This window comes from Numida meleagris, chromosome 6 (genome assembly GCF_002078875.1).
Source record: "Numida meleagris isolate 19003 breed g44 Domestic line chromosome 6, NumMel1.0, whole genome shotgun sequence".
Lineage (NCBI taxonomy): Eukaryota > Metazoa > Chordata > Aves > Galliformes > Numididae > Numida > Numida meleagris.
Window position 1 is genome coordinate 44,435,263 of NC_034414.1, and position 17,678 is coordinate 44,452,940.

Sequence of the window (17,678 nt, forward strand, 5' to 3'; positions counted from 1 at the left end):
TTTACTCAATTGTAGAGTTCAGGAGCAATGTAAAAGTGTACATTTATGTTGCAAGTTTCTGAATACCAAGTGGGAACTCAGTGCCACTACAGTTATAAAAATTTTGACAGAAATGTGATATTACTAACATTAGATGAGGCTAAATATATAAACAGGCATGGGAGTTTGCCATTACAGGTCCTTGCTAGATAGATCAATAATCTACCTATGCCAATGCTTGTACTTGATATTTCAAGGAGAAACATAATACAGCTAATTCTATTCTCTTTTGCATCTTCCAGCTGAGTATCTGAAAACTATCCTTCAGCAAAACAGGATCATGGAAATCTTTTTACAGTTGAGATTTCTGGTGTATAGAACAGTCTAGCATCTCATTTAATTTCATGAAAATATTGAACAGAGTGAAAAATGGAAATGAGATATTTCAAAGCCAAACACTTAGCCAGGAAAAAAAAAGTAATATCATGATGTAAGAACCCAAACTGGTACACTGAAAAATACTGCTGTTAAAAAAATAACACAAGGATCAAAACATACATATATCAGTTACCATCATTTTGCTTGGTAAAAACATATCTCTACCAGCAGCTCATTCCATATAAAGTATGTTATGCATAAAACTATCCTCCTTCTCAATTATCACAAATATCAATAAATTATGCATGCTGGCTACTTGCATTATAAATCAGCACTTCATATTAGTTTCTGGCAATATAACATCATCCTTTAATTGTAATTAATACCTCATTCTTAATTTTATAACAGTCCAAAAAGAACGTATCATAAAGGACTTTTAATTTTTCTTTTAATTTAATCACTGAAATCCATACCTGTCGATGTATCCCTGTATGTCAACTTCATTTTTCTTACTCCAGTAATTCTCTGTCTTGAAGAGCAGTGGCCAAAATTGAAACACAGACATGGTTATTAATAATCTATTGCAACTTTTACTTATTTACATTTTATTTTGCATATCTTTTTCAGGCTTTTTCACATACTAACACATTTGTTTTTCTCCCAACTGGGTAAAGATATATATTCAAGGCAAACCACAGAAAATCTGGGATCCTTCTGTATCCTCATCTCTTACAGGAAACTCACTGAAGCAGTGAAATTAATAGTAACTTAACCAGTGACAAACTCAAAAACAAAAAAAGATGATATTTAGTATTCGACTCTTGAGCATACTTTTTCTGCTTCAGAGGCGTGACATGTTTAAGACAGATAGGCCTTGGTTTAGATCTGTTTTACTCTGAGTTTGGATGGATATTTAAACAAGTTTGTTTTTCCTTTTTTTATTACAACAGATGTTTACAAAACAAAAAGATTTGAAATACAACAAATAGATGGATTGTGCATGAAAATTCTCTTAGATATAGCTGCTTTTCATGAAATTTTCCAAAATTAATATATTTAAGGTTTAGCTTGAGGAATCATGTCACTAAAACAACGATCTATTTTTGACCTACTTTGTTTTCTACAATTACATTAATTATTCATTAATTGGGGGTTAGTAATAAAAGGCAGCTAAATTGCTTTTGTTCGCAGTTGTTTCTGATTTTCCTACTACATAGTAGTACGAGGAAGTCCAGCTGTTGCAAACATTGGATACACAAGAATCTGATAGCCCATAGCATCAGTAGAGAAGGAGGGGCTACCATGGGAACTGACTCTTAAGTCAGTAAACTAATATAGCCATATGTTTCCACTATTTTTGTAGAAGCAAATTTTCAGATCAGTATTGCTGCCACAGCCACAACACAGAAGCATAGAAAATACAAACTCTTTACCACTAATGGAATCCATAAAACTTACTGAAATAGAAAAGAAACGGACACTGAAATCTTTACATTAAAAATATTTACAGAAAAACACACACACACAAAACAAACAGTATATGAATTTTCAGCAAACAAAATGGCAATAATTTTTTTCTACACACAAAAAAGAAGGCGAATTGAAAGGTCTAAACTACCCTCATCCCCATTTCTGGCTTTTTAAATCAAAGATTTTTGTTGTTGTCTCAAAATTACTGAAATAATCATTTATTCTTCAGACAATTCCAGAACAATAAGTAAAATGTATCTTCATACCTGCCAATCAAAAGACAACAGTCTTACACAGTTTGTATTCACCTCCATTTTGTTCTGAGGAAGCACTTTGCTCTGTATGTGACCTATTCCTTCTCAGGTATTTAATTCCGCCTAAAAAACTGCTAATGTTGTTAGGTCAAAGAAGAACTGAGGCTACTTAAAACTTGCATTATTCTTTAAAAAATCAAATAACTTGTGTCTCAAACTGCTCTCTCCTCAATCCCTAGATTTAGAGAAATGATTAACAAACACCACTCAGAATCAGATTACTACACCTCCAGTAAAGTGAACAGAAATTCCCTTCTCAAACCTTCTGATGGAGTGAAAAGAATTTGCTAACATTTTTTAACTGGATCCTGGTTGTTCAGACAGAAAGAGCTTAGCTCACAATGAAGTTTCTCCAGAAACTTTCAGAGACCTGAGAAAATAAAGAAAAAAAGGAGAATTGCATGGGGTCAAGAAACACAGCTAGCCATAACTAAGTTACCAAGCTCAAGATGAAACAAAAAAATTATTTAGAATTGAGATTAACACTGGTACAACATTAGCATACACTCATCATGATTTAAAAGGTTTCTAGCCACCTAAGGAATAAAATTTGAACAACCTTATAAATAAAACCATAAAATTTTTAAGATAGAGCCTGAGCAGTTTATGAAATATTTATACGATGTTGTTGCCTGTTATTAAAGAAACCATCATAGCATATAAGACTTTTCCCTAGCCTAGTCATATTTTCCTTTATTTCTATATTCTACAGCTGGTTTGACTACTTAGAATAATTTCAACTCCTTTTAGTCTTGTGCGGAATTTCTATATTTCATTATGCTATCCTTTTAACAGCCAGTGGTATTCATACTTAATATTAAAAGGCAGCCTTTCCCTACAGATTTCTGTGACAGAAGATTAAAAATAAATGTCATTCTGTGTTTAGTACTCATCCATATCTTGTAATGTGCAGTTTTGATATTTATTATTCAAACAGTAGATGTCATTTATGGTCCTATTGATCTCATTCCAAATATGCAGACAAGTGAGCTAACTCTAAGTGTCTCCATTTTACTACAGGCTATAAATCGTGTTAAGGTGATTTAGACAGCAGCCTACTCAGGTACTTGACTTGGGGTGTACACAAGGTCACACAAGTCACTGACAGACTGTAAACAGACTGTGAGCATTGTGACTCTTGGGTACGTCAAACATCCATCAAACTGAACTCCTCTTATTTTTTCCTGCTGCATATGACATGTTTATGGGGAGGAAGGTGCTATTATTCCAAATTCTAAAAAATTTAAATCCAGGTTCTGTCTCAATCTGAGTGTGGATTTTCCTGAAGTTTTATGATGTCAGTATCAATACACAAATTCAATGAGTAGCAGATATTTTCCTTGGAATATAACTTTAAGCTGAAGGAAAGTTCTAGACAATGTAACAGGAAGTACTTACCATACTTCTTCCTAAAATGTTTTTATTTTGTTTTTTTTTTCCTACTACTAATAAAATGATTCCACAGAAAAAAATACTCATAAAATTTATTGCAAGAGTTACAGTTTATACCCTCCAATTTGATTATTGTTGCTCTCTTGCCCATTGCTTTCTTTCACACATAGTTACAAGTGGCTAAAGTGACAGAAACTGCTGTTACTTATGCAACACAGCATGCAAGAGATTTTCTCAGTCTGTCATCTTCATCTTCCAGTATGCATAAACAAAGAGGCAATGCCATTACAGTACCTTCTAAATCCAAAATAAACCCCCAAACTATTCCGGTTGGGAATTTCTATTTCTAGAAACATTGTATGTCACAAACCATGCAAATAGATATGAAACTACAGTGGAAAACTAGAGTATATTTGTATTTTGTCTTGCAGGCAATTTTAAAGCCACCCTTGAGAATTCCTCCTCTTGACCTTGGCAAATCCAAAGAAACTCTACTGAGCACACAGGATCCCATTTGTTCAAGCATGTGCATGGATTCACACAATATTAAGCAAGTATGAGCACTCTGTAATGGCTGTGTACAAGGTAGATGGGCCACACAAATGCTGCACTGACATTCATCTATCTGCCTGCTGTAGGCTGGGTAGATATAGACAATCCTTCTTGACCTATTCACTGAGTTTAATACAGCTGTGTCATTTATATTTGTCTAATTTGAGTCCTAATTTTCTGTTATTGAGTAAAATATTAAAAATATGTTTTTATCCCTTTCCTCTTAATTACTATGAGTAAGTATTTCCTTGTGACACAATAGAGAATATTAGAAAATAAAACACATCTTATGCTCAGGGCAACTGGTTATGACATTTATGTATTTTTTCCCCTTAAAATTCCAATTACACCACTAGTTATTGCAATATGTATTCTCAATACCTTATCGTTCAAATAAAGTAATGAGAAAAGAACAGCTCTCAGCAGTCAGCACTAAAAAAGGACTATTTTTCATTTACAATCTTCTTGTCTGTAAACTTTCATGGGAACAGTAGATAAACAGAAAATGACAGAGTGCAAGAATAAATATATGCAGATCTTGAGTCATCTCAGCTACTGGGTTTTACACTGCAGCCAAAAATAACATCTGCAATTTATATGTTTTTTCCCCATCACATTTAAAAAAATATTTTTGCATCACAGGGGCAGATGCATGATAAGACAGTATAAAACTGAAGAGAATGAATAGATGTACAGAGTACGTCTGCACAGCAGCTTCCTGAGGGAGTTTTGGTAGTACATATTCATACTGCAGGGGGGACATTTTCTTCTAAAACTGACAAATAGTATGGCAATTTAACACTGTGCCATTATGTACTTCTATAGTTCCGATCATCTTCTTTATCACATTCCCTCTCACTTTAAATTAGCTCTCTTACTGCATTCTAAATTACAGCATATTAAAAACTTCAAGTTTCAAGACATGGATCATCTCCTCTTAATTGTTTCTGTACCACCATTCGCAGTGGGGCCTTTACAAAAATATCTGACTACTGTTGCCACACAAGCAATAACAAAACAACTAAACATGCTGCCATGAAGAAATGGAAAGAGTCTCCAGCCTTGTCAGAATACATAACTTCTGTATCATTTTGAAAGTAACAACGATGTGTGAAGACTACATGACTTTAAACAACTCTAAAGACCAAATGACCAAAAAACTTGTAGCACAGTGGCAAACGCAAGTCAGATAAGAAATGTCTCCTAGGAAAGTGTGCTTAAAAAATACCCTAGATTTTACTTCAGTTTTTCCATTTTGCCCTTGCACCAGCTCTTGGAGAGCTACTCCTTTTGCCTGACACAATAATTTCCCACGTAGTAGCAAAAAGTCTGCTCAGGCAGCCTGTTTAAATGTGTTCAGAAAGCACTGCCTCCTCTGATGTTTCAGGGAAACATTTTTCTTTCTAGGCAGTTGTAGAAGAAAGGATTGTGAGTGTAATAGTCTGAAAGTGCAGGTTGGGGATTTCTGCAAAGCAACAGCTGCCTGCTGTGAGCAGCAGCCAGTGTTGGGAAGGTGTACATGCTGAAGCACAGGCAGATGACAAAGCCGCACTGCAACAGGGCACTGATGCCAAAATGCAGAGAGCAAGAATCTCAAAAAAAACCCTAAAAACCTTAGATCCATCTAAATCCATCTCATAGTACACAGTGTGATGAATTTAGGACTTTTCTGTACAAGCACAGTGTGCAGATCTGGTTTTGGGGATGTCTTCTGCCTGCATATGTAGGCTTACTTAGATAGACAGCTGTAAGGAAAACAGAGCATGAAGGAAAATCAACGGCTTGAAACAAGAAAGACTCTCCAAAAAAAAAAAAAAAAAGATGCAGACTTCAGTTCTCTAGGGTACATATAAACTATTTTTTCCAAGCAGGCTAAATCCCAGAAATGTAGAGTTCTGACATTACAAATTGATCTCTGTCCCAAATGAAATGCCAGCTGTTGGAGGTACTGCCTGACACACAGTCTTTTTCAGAGGAAACCAGGCTGGTCTGAGCTAATCATGCAAAAGAAAGAAAGCATATTATGCAGTGTTTCCTTTTTCTGACATCCTTTTCTCTAACAAATTTGTTTCTTCCACAAAAATAAACACTACGCAGGTCTTGAGAATGCTGTTTTGTTGCAAAGTGCTATTAACTATAAATATGCAGAACGGTAGGTGTCTACATCAGATCACAGAATCATAGAAATATTAAGGTTTGAAAAGACCACTAAGATCATCTGGTCCCATAACCAACCCATCGCCATCATGCCACTAAGCTATGTCCCTCACTGCCACATCTACCCGTCTCGTGAACAGCTCCAGGGATGATGCTCCGCTACCTCCCCAGGCAGCCTATGCCAATGCATTACCAGTCTTCCTGAGAATAAATTTTTCCTGTTATCACAGAAAATCTGAACTTCCCCTGGTATAGCTTTAGGCCATTCCCTCTCACCCTGTCATTTTATATGGGAGACACGGCCAAACCTCACCTCACTACAACCTTCTTTTAGGAAGTTGTAGAGAGCAATAAGTTCTACCTAGATGATTAACCGGGGAGATGTAGTTTGCAAGTAGGTGATAGTAAGCCCTTCTCAGGTAAGTACAGGCACCCATCTAGACCTTCCAGTGTGACTCTTCCTGCTTTTTCCATCCTCGCCAGTGCAGACACACTGTAAAACCACATTTTTCTGTAAAGTTTAAAGGAAAATGGGAAAATGCCCTCCTGAAAAAGACAGCCAACAACATTCAGTGCTGTGTTTCCACTTTTCAGTTTGGAAGAGGACAAAATTTACAAATCTGATTACCCTATTTATTTGACAATTGTATGTTTTTTGCAGCAATTAATTTCATTTTTTTTAACTTACTGTGATGGATCAAAATCCATGACTGATTAAATTTCTTTTAAGGCTTATTTTTATTTAGCACATGTTGCAGAACTTAATGTGTGAGCACATAACAATATATCTGGGTTAGCTTTTAATTACATGAAGTACATATACTCTTAGAGATCAAATACAGACAAAGGGCAAAAGACTGCGAGTCAGACCAGTTACAAACACATAGAGCTCTGGTATATGTTGCTATTGGAGGTCAAAAACTTCAGAGCACGGGTATTTCTAGGATGCTTCTGATTGAGAGGGAACTAGTGGAAATTGCTACATTCCCTCAGCGTTGCCTAGAAACCAGGGGAACAGTCATGTGTTTCTAAAAACACTCACATTTGGGAGTTGTAATTATCTACACGGTGGAAAAAAACACATGAACAATGGGAAGGACACTACAAGAAATACATCATTAGGGTCAGAAAGAACAGCCTAGTTACTACATGTTGGGAATGATACACTGAGAATTCAAGAACCTGAAATTCTGAATGCAAACAGTGAAACAAAAAGTATTTTAAAAATATGAAGATATTGCTATGTCCAGCTCATTGGAAAACAAACAAAAACAAAACAAAACAAACAAAAACAAGAGAGAGATACATTTTCAATAGCATGATCTCTGTAGCCAATACATAGTATTACAACTAGTGCCCAGGACGCCATACAACAGTGAGGTATCACGCACCTAACATTCTCTGCAGTATCATCAAGTATCTGAAACTGACACTGCTTTAAGACAATCCCTACCTCCACAATCTACTGGCTTAACCATATGAATTATTGCAAAGAAGTCTAAGCACTGAAACACAGCAACTAAGGCAACTGGTTTCCTGAAGCCCTCTCCTCTAATTTCTAATTTTACATGCAATCAAAAATCCGCCTGGGGGAAGGGAAAAGGGAAAGATCATTTGGATTCAGGGCTTTCTGGATTTGCACTTTATGCATGGAGGAGTCAACTTACCAGACACTCCTCATGATACCATTGCCTTCACACCAAAAGAGACATAAGAGAAAAATGCTACCAAATGATTTCTTTTAGACAAAAAAAAAGTAACCTAATGGTTGGTGGAAGTTGAAATACCATGAGAACAGACACTTTATAAAAAAACAGTCAGGAAGATGAGTTGGAATGAGGATCCAAAAAGGCTTGTATTTCCTTTCCCGTCCCGTCTCAGACAAACTTAAAAACAATTAGCATTACAGATGATTTTACAGAAAGCAGTATTAGACTGTCAAAATGATCACTATAATGTGGAGCACAAGAGCTAAAGAGTACTTCACACAACTAATGGGAATATTTAAACTATTAAATATCTACTACAGCAGCTTTGAAGAGAAGTCACAGGCTGACCACCAAGTTCTAAGGGTCAGAAAGAAACTTCAGCTATGCATACAACATTCAATAGTTGACTACTGAAAAGTTTTCTGAAATATTTGGCAAGCACTACACAGAAAGTATGGTGGTACTTCTGGTTTCATCCAGCATGACTATGTCAGTCTGGAGGAGGCTCAGGGGAGACCTTATCGCTCTCTATAACTACCTGAAGGGAGGTTGTAGTGAGCTGGGGGTCAGCCTCTTCTCTCTTGTAACTAGTGACAGGACGAGGGGGAATGGCCTCAAGTTGCGCCACGGGAGATTTAGGCTGGACATTAGGAAATACTACTTTTCTGAAAGAGTGGTCAGGCGCTGGAATGGGCTGCCCAGGGAGGTGGTTGAGTCACCGTCCCTGGAGGTGTTCAATAAACATTTAGATATAGCGTTGAGAGACATGGTCTAGTGGGGTTACTGGTGATAGGTGGATGGTTGGACTGGATGATCTTATAGGTCTTTTCCAACCTAGCTAATTCTATGATTCTATGATTCTATGTCTATTTCTGTGACTTACTGGGAGTTTTGAATGAGGCTGAAATAAGTCTCTTGTTCATCACTGGCAAAAATGCATAGCTAACAGTGGTGACTGTGTTGAAAAATAGTGTTTTGTACCCCAGAATTTGATCTATCAAATAGTGTTATTGTGCTCTTTGTATCATCTATTGCAGTTTCCATGGAGATAAGTAGGATGCAGTACTTTTGGGGTGACCTACATAAAACCAAACCTATCACTTCTTCAAAAAGTTAAAAACAAACACATCAGCATTAATACATACATCAGTGATAGGATCAAATACTGATTTTCACAATTTGCTGTTGTGGTTCATTTCTAAAGAACTGTTCTTTTGAAAGAGTGGATTTCTTCACTATAACACACTGGGTATACTCTAGCTTCTCTATTTGCCATTCTCTCCTCCAAAACATGAGTAATTCTACTTAAAATGCTCACTGGCACCCATTATTTTTTTACTTTCAGTCAGGTTGCAAGCAAGTTTAAATAATTACTGCAGATTCCACTGAAGAAGCAAAACTTTATTTCTAGAGCGCAGCACATTGCTTAAAGAGGCCTCTGCCAGCAGTGATTCACCTTCATCCAGCTCATATTACACGAGTTACGGCACAGCATTTGGAAAACTGGGAGCAGCGGAATATGGACGCGAGCCCCAGGCCCAGGAGAGGGCCAAGCTCGGGGGCTGAGGGTGCCCGGCAGGGCGGCTTCCCAGAGGCCGCAGGCTCGGCAGCGGGCGCTTCTCCAGGGAGACCCCATGCTGTGAGCGCGGCCGCCGCCTGGCTTGGCCCTGCCCTCCTGCCTGGCACGACGCTCCCGTCGCCATGGCAACAGCGGAGGCCGCTGGGTCAGGCCGCGTCCCGCCGAGCCAGGCTCGGCGCTCCGCCCCGCCCGGACGCTGCGGAGGAAGACCCGTTGCCACTTTGAGGCGAGAGCTGGGCTCGGCTGAGAGCATGGGTGTGAAGATGGAGAGCGGCGGCAGGCGGAGCCAAGGTGCGGGGCTGGGGGACGGCGGGCGGGGCCTGCTGGCATTGGGGCTCCCCGCCGCGCTGCCTTCCTCGGCCCTCCCGGCTGTGGGGTGCCGGGGCGCGCCCCTCTCCACAATGGGGCCGGCGGCGGGTGGGGCCGCTGGCATGTGAGGGTGGCAATGGCGGCGGTGCAGCCGGGGAACGAGCCCATAGCCTGCCCGGGGACGCGGAGCGCGGCTTGCAGGGGCCGGGATCGGGGCGGCCCGTGTGTAGTTGGGCCATTCAGAGCCCTTGAGGCGTGAGCGGGGCTCGGCACCGGCCTCCAGTCGGGTGAGGGGCTAAAGGTTTAACCTAGAAACGTGGTCGCTAAAGCGTCCGCCTTACAGGCAGCATCGCTGCGGTGCTCGTGCCTTTCAACGGCCCTCAGCGCTGCTGTCTCAATGCGGTGTCGGATGGGCAGTGAGAGCTGCCGCGCTGTCAGACTGAATTTCTGTGCCCTTTGGAATCAGCTTCTTTTCCAAAGCTTGTACGGCTCTGAACTGTCCATAGTTTATTTTCTTGTTTGTTTGTTTTGTGAGCAGAATACCACTTAGATTGCTTTTGGGTGTGGGTCCAAGTTTTTTTGGGCTAGTGGGATGTTAATTGTTAATGAAAGTGTAGCTGAGAAGTTAAGGATTTAAATGCAAGCTCTGAAAAGGGTGGGAGGTCAAGTGGATGCTGCCAGGCTCTTTACAGTGGTACCCAGTGACAGGAACTTTGGGAAACCTGCTTTAGAAGGGGTGTTGGACTAGGTGATCTGCTGAGGATCCTTCCAACCCATGTGATTCTGTGTGATTCTGTGATTCCTTACCGAAGTTTAATCAGCTGTGGGCTGCTGTTGTGCTCAGTTCCTGCAAGTACTCGTAGAGACATTTGCCATTTGTGATAAAAACAGGCATAAACATGAAAAAATGTTTGCATGAGCCGACTCATGAGCTCTTGGAAAATATCTGAAGTATTTTTAGATGTGAACTTGATGGCATGAATGGTATAAAACAGCAGTAGGAATTACTCAGTGCTGTGCTGTCAAAATTGTACACAGCTGTGTCAGGTCAGATCTAGTGAGATAACATTCCACATTGCCTCTTTGTTGTGTCAGATCAGGTCTTTGGAGTTGGTGACAGATGTCACTCCAGAAGATGTCTGATATCAGAGTAGAGTTTTAACATGAGGTCTACATGGAACTTTGAACTTCTGGGCAAAAGCTAGCATCTTGTGCATCCATAAATATATGTGTGTGTATATATATATATATATACATATTTAATACTATTGCAGTCCCCATAGAATCCATTCCCCTTCGTTGCATGAAGGCAGTCTTATTAGAAATCTGTCACGTTCCTCACTGTTCATGATCTTGATTCTCCAGGTATTTTTATGGACAATCACAGTCTGTTGACTGTAAAAATAGAATAAATAAGATATAAGATCTAAATTTCATTCAGGCTGCAGAAGCTTTGAGTGAATGACTCTTGCTGTCAAACAAAAAAAAAACAGTAATACAAAATAATTCAAAAGTAGGAAAGAATCTTTATTTCTTTAAATGCTATGCTATTACTTGAATGCTTAGGAATTTATCACATTATTTTGCCTGAGCAAAATTGGTAGAACAGGCCTCCAGTTGCTTACAGGCAGTTTGTGAAAGAGGCAGAACAAATAATATCTGTGAATTCTATGAGATAGTTGTGTCCATGCAATATCTGTCCAGAAAGTTAATACAGTTAAGGGAAGATTTCATATTTCATGACCTGTTGTACTCCATGGAGAGTTCTTGTTATACTCAAGCATCAATTTGGTAATATCATCCTGATTTTTCAGAAGTAGACCAGCATGGAAGTTGAAAAATCGTATTTATATCTTGTCATGGTTTTATGATTTTCGGTTATTGGTACTCCACATCATAACATCATGTAGTGAATGTACCTGGTTCTCAGAAGAGAAGGACTACTACAGTCCCCACGGTACTTTGCTCCTCTGTTACCATTTTCCAGCCGGAGGGAAAAGATAAAAGCTCGCAGTATAAAAACTTGCAGATCTCGAGACCTCGTCCCTTTTTCCGCCGTCTCTCGTCTTGGCAGCACCTGCTCTCCAGCCGTCTTATCGTCGGTAGTAGAGTAAGGCCTACCTTGATTTTGGGACATTCTCTCTCTCTGTATTGGATTTATCAGCTTAAATTGTAATTATATTGTATTATAGTGTGTTGTTTTGCATTCTGATATCTTATTTAGTAAATGAGTTTGTTTCTCCTCAGATTGTTGCCGCTGTTCTTTGCTCTCAGGGCCATCTCCTTACCCTTTTCCCCTTTTCCCGGGGCATGGACCCGTGGATCCCCCGGCCCCTTCGTCACGGAACCGGGCTGAACGCCCGTAAACCATTGACATATCTTGAAAGAAGAAAGGACATGTGGAAGTCATAGTTGAACCATAACAATGTATTTTAACTGAAACTGGCAAATGTTAACCACTGACCATAACTTTTTACCAAATTACAATTTCGTCTCAGCCAGTCATTTAAACCTATTGTTAATTTGCCTATTAATAATATAGTCTACTCAGTGACTTTTATTCACATAGTATGACTCATCCCATCTTCATTCAGCAAATAATTTAAAATTGTTGTAGAACTGAAGTACCTAATTGGTCCAATTTCATTGAAGGTTTCTGGCATGCTTCAAATGAAATATGTACTAAGCTAGCAGAATTAAAATCATTAACCCTGCTTGCTGTTTTGCTCCAGATTGTACTTTGCAATATCACCTGCAGCACAGTGAAGCAAGGATTCTCTGATCTCTGTTCTGCATGAGGCCAGCCGTGCCTTTTCAGTTAGAAATATGGGAAAATAGAAGATAAAACCGTGATGAAGAGGGAATTCCTGGGAGGCACAAACTAAAAAAACAAGATCTTTTCTGTCTGTACACTATAAACTTAGCAGAGTGTGTCTTTCTCTATATACATATGTAGAGGTATATATGATATCTGATAATTGGAAAATTGTAATATTTTTCAAGAATTACTTCATCAAATAAGACTCAAAGTAGCCTATTTTAAGGCTACTCTACTATTTGATTAGATTTCTTAAACTAATCAGAGGAGGTTTTGAATCTTGAAATATAATTTTTGTTGAATAGTTTTCATTTATGCAGAAAATGGTTACATTATTAGTTGTAAAGGACTGAGAGACCCAACTCTTGCACGTTAAGAGTAGATGTAAAGAAGAGGTTTTGTGTAATCCAGCAGAGTAAGCATATAAATAGCGCCTATCTAATTAATGGCTTAGAAGATTATGTATGGTGCGCATGTCAGGGAATGATTCACTGAATTACTTTCATAATATTTTTCCTCTGACACAAATGATCCCATGCAAAATTCAAATGGCACATTTGGGACTTCATTTCAAAATTGGTATATAGTAGCTTTATTCATCACATTTTACTTCAGAAAAATTGGAAAATAGCGACAATACATTTTTCCACTGGTTGATTCTCTACTTTTTAAATAACTCTTAAATGTAGTTTTGTAAAAGGCAGCTTCAAATCTAAAACTTTGTGTTCTCAGGATTTGTGGGATTTTTTCTTTGTAATTGAAACTGGAAGTGGGTCCAGGAGCCTTCTGCTTAGTTTTCATGAACAGGAGGAAAAGCAACATGTTATTAAGTCATTATGAAGTGTTCAGTTTTACCCCTCATACTTTTCAGATAGAGTGGAATGCTATCAGTGCATTCTGTAACCAGCTAAATCTGAAGATGTTACCTTTTGTGATTGCCGTATTTTAAACTGTTTTCCTGAAAAAAGGAGTCTCTGGGTTGGTCCCTGCTGTCTGCCAGCCTTTTCCTTTTTCCGGTCCTGAATCTGTTAACCAATTTCACCTAGCTATGAGTAAGAAGTAGGAGTCTTAGTGGTATGAGCTTCAGTTGCTGACTAAGGGAAAAAAATACCCAACAGATTAACATACTTCTTCAGGGAAAGGCATTCTGTTCTGTTGCCGTTCTCAGATAGGCAACAAGAAGATGAGCAACCCGTCAGCCAAGAATAAGCAACTAGGTAAGCTTAAACTAGGTTACCAGTTGTAGCATATGTTAACTAGATATAAACAAGATGTAAACCAAAATAAACCAGATGGCTGATTATAACACACAGCAGCTCTGCAGCCACAGCTGAGCAAGTAGGGAATGTGAGGGTGATGGGAGTGAATGACTGCTGAGGCAAAAAAGAAGACAAGTTGAAGAAGCTGAAGGAAGTTTACAGGGTATGGTAGGAGGAGGAAAGCCACATCGACAGGAAAGTATCATTACTAGTAGAGCATTCTATTGTTACTGTTTTTTAAAATAATGAAAGTGTATTATCATTCTAATATAACAGAAAAAGATAGTAGTTACTTTCTTATTTAAATAAATTTAAATCCAGTGTGGATTTTCATAACCAGGTTATCTCTTAACATAGGTACAGCAGTGTTTGTCTGTGTTGTGTTCATATGCACAATTTTTGCAGCATAAAGAGTTCATGGATACTTTGATTTAAAAATTCTCATAGTACCAAAAAGGGAGACATCTACTTATCAGGTGCCAATTTCATTTCTTTAAATATGGCTTTTTCAGAAATGTTAGATTAGATGCTTGAAGGAGTTGCCACCGCTATTCCTGACATGTTTAGGATTTCACACTCTTGTTCATGTGTACAGCATTAATGCTGCAGTGTACTGTTAGTGTGTATGGAGTTAGACAAATGAATCTAGCAGGAATCACTGAAAAGATCACTAAACTAGTCAGAAAGGGTGACAGAGCATCTTTGGCTTCTGATGTTTGCAGCACAAAGCCACTTATGTGTGTAGTTGCCTGAGTTACCCACTTCGGCAGGGATGTCTCACTGTGTTTTAGAGTATTCAGGAGCTGGGAAGGAAGGAAGAGAAGAAAAGGAGCTAGAGATGGAAGAGGCAGCAGCACAAAGCCTTTAGAAATTAGTGTAGTGGCTAGAGTATTTGCATAGCATTTGTCAGTTTGGGTTGAATGTCCTTTTCAGCCTCTGAGAAATCAAATCCCCACATCTCACGTGAATGCTGCAGTTTTAATCCATTATAGGTGCTTTGAACATTTCCAGCTGAGAAGCCGCTGTGCGTCAGGGAATGCAAGAATCCTTGAGCCATGAAAACATCCAATACATGAAAGGATTGGTGGCCTTGGCTGAGTGATGGGCATGTTCCACTGGGACAGCTGGGGTGACCTGAGGACTAAATCCATGTAGGGCTAGGGGTTGTTTCAACCTCAGATCTATAAATTGCTCTTACAGAAACACAGTGCTCACACAAATCTGTACAGTTAGGTGGAAGGTTTGTGTCTTGTAGTGCTGCATTTAGGTGCCTATACTCAATATCTCAGCTATTTCTCTGTATTTTTCATGAGTTATCTTTTAATTAACAAGTCTTCATAAGGTAAAGGTAGCTAGATTGATTTTTTTCGGTATTTTTGATTTGCTGTACGTGAAGTATAAAAATAGCCAGTCTAATAGTCATGTTTAAAATCCTTCCTATGAGAGCGTTATAATGGAAGACTGGGCATCTTTTCTGTATATATTAATGCTCTCGATCTGAAATGGCTTTGTAGGCAGAATTTATGAAAATTATTTTCCTGTCAACTAACAGGATACAAAGTAACACGTAGAAACCACCATTTCCCATCATTTTTAGGACTATGAAATTGTAAATAAAAATTGAATGCATTTTAAATGAAAATGAAAAGATAATTTGAACAAAATATCTTAAAAATCTCTTTAGAATAATGCAATTATTACTTTCCGTGGATACCAGCTGGCAAAATTATTTGCAAAGTTTGTTTTAGTTCTCCTCATTGTGTAGTGTCACGTACTTGTAGGGAAAGCCTACAAGAACAAGCAAATAGAAGCACTAATGAGGAACTAAAAGACCACATTCATTTTTTTTTTTTTGTAATATATCATTTGTTTCTGTACTTCACAATAACGAGGAGTGTGAGAATCCTGCTGTTACATTCAGTGTGGATAATTAACTTAAATCTATGAGGATATGTAAGCTTAGATCATGCAATTACATGTGTAAAGTTTTGAGTCCATTATACTTCTCAGTTTCTGAGGCTGAAAACTCAGAAAATAATTTCTTAAACTAAATGAAATGATATTGAAATGTTTCCAGTCCAGTTCTGGAAATCTGTTTACATAGACCTCTACTTTCTGTCTGGAAGGTTATATGAAGTAAGAAGTGCGTGTTTTAATCAGGAAACTTTTATTCCAAAAGCTGCACGTACTGGGACCTGTTCTGCTAAGCCCACTTCATACAGGTGGTCCCATTTCCAAGTAATGGATTTTTCAAGAAATAAATTCTGTCAAAATCAGTGGAAATATTTTCACTAAAAAAATTTGCACTTCTATGAATGGGTTTTGGGAAAAAAGAGATGAGGTAGACAAAGTCCTAAAACAGTCCAACTTTCTTCACTCCCATGGCCATCCTGGTGCTCATTATTAATTTGCTGTTGTCATTTTGATAGGTTTATGCTTGATTACTAAGAAAATGCCACCTCGTCCTTTATTTTTTCACATATCTAAGCCTTCAATTGAAGTTTACTTTTTGCTGTTATGTAAATGACTTTGAAAACACAAATTGAAATGAACACCTGCTCAAATCAGTAGACAACTATCCTGTTAAACATTTGAATGCTGACATTCTACTTCACTTCAGTTGTTTTGAACTAACAGTAAAATAAATCCCCCCACTTACCAAATCCTCCATTTTCTTCTCTGGCTTAAGCAATTTAAGAGAACAGATTGAAAGCTGTTTTGAGTTTCAGACTGCAAGTTTATGGGGCAAAAGTGTAAGCTGAACTTAATGTAGCAGTGATAAGTGCAACTGAATGTCTACATGAACAGTCTCAGATCCTAAGAAAACAAAAGTTTACTTATTCCTTACTGCTTTGATAGCACTGACCATTACTTATATCAGCCGAACATGTATCTTTGAGGCCTTTTTCTGTGAAAAAGTGTCTGTGAGTTTTGTGAGATCAAGTGGCTCACAGAGATTCAAACATCCTCTTTGATGAAAAGGTTACAGAAATATCTCCATCACTTCATTTGGCACAAGGGACAGAGAGTGTCGGGCGCGGCACCACGGGTATGTGTGCTCTGCCCAGATGCCCACAATCAGAATATTCAGAGGAGTCTATGAAATATTTCTTCCTCCTAACACTTTCTGAGAGCTTTTCTTTCCTATTAAATAATGATGCAGGATGTTGGGGTAGGAGAGAATTTTTTGTTATTATTTTTTCCCCCGACTCTGATACACGTTAATTGCATAGGGCAGAAGGAGCCGATGCGATAGTTCTTTCCATACAGCTTATCCGTGTGCCATCTGCTGGTGATGCAAAGTAAGTGAACATTTCAGAATCCTCACATTTTTCTCTGGTGCTGAACAGAGATTTTCTTCCATTTGGAGACACTGCAAGCAACACGTTTCTGAGTGGATCTGATTCTCTTTAACTCAGAGCAGAGGCATTTAGCTTCTCTGAAAAGAACCATCTGCAGTTATGAGAATGTCCCTGTGCATTTTTAAGATGCTCGTGCTTACCTCTCTACAATTCTTACACATAGAAATTAGAGGTGGCCTTATAACCGTTTATCTAACAGTATCACATGTCTCCTAGAATTATAACTTGACACTGGAATATGGAAAATACTGGAAAGTTTCGGTTATTTTGAGCAACTGTGAATGAAAATCTTCAGATTTTCAGATGTCTGCTAAGATTACGTTTCTGACTTTTTTATAGATTACACATTTTTTTAATCATTAGAGTAAAATTTTATTTACTATAATGTTATAATCTAACA

General features: G+C 38.4%; 1 protein-coding gene across 3 annotated transcripts in view; it reads left to right on the forward strand.

The window, feature by feature from the left end:
• Positions 9,338 to 17,678, forward strand: part of SPATA7 (spermatogenesis associated 7) — a 36,594-nt gene continuing 28,253 nt past the window's right edge. For 2 of the 3 annotated variants that reach the window (XM_021402747.1, XM_021402748.1), the window contains exon 1: positions 9,338 to 9,821. In XM_021402747.1, the coding sequence (XP_021258422.1) occupies positions 9,653 to 9,821 (169 nt within the window). In that variant the 5' untranslated portion in view covers positions 9,338 to 9,652. Of the gene's footprint in view, positions 9,822 to 9,845; positions 10,127 to 17,678 lie in introns of those variants that run through there. The other variant, XM_021402749.1, reaches the window with a different exon arrangement.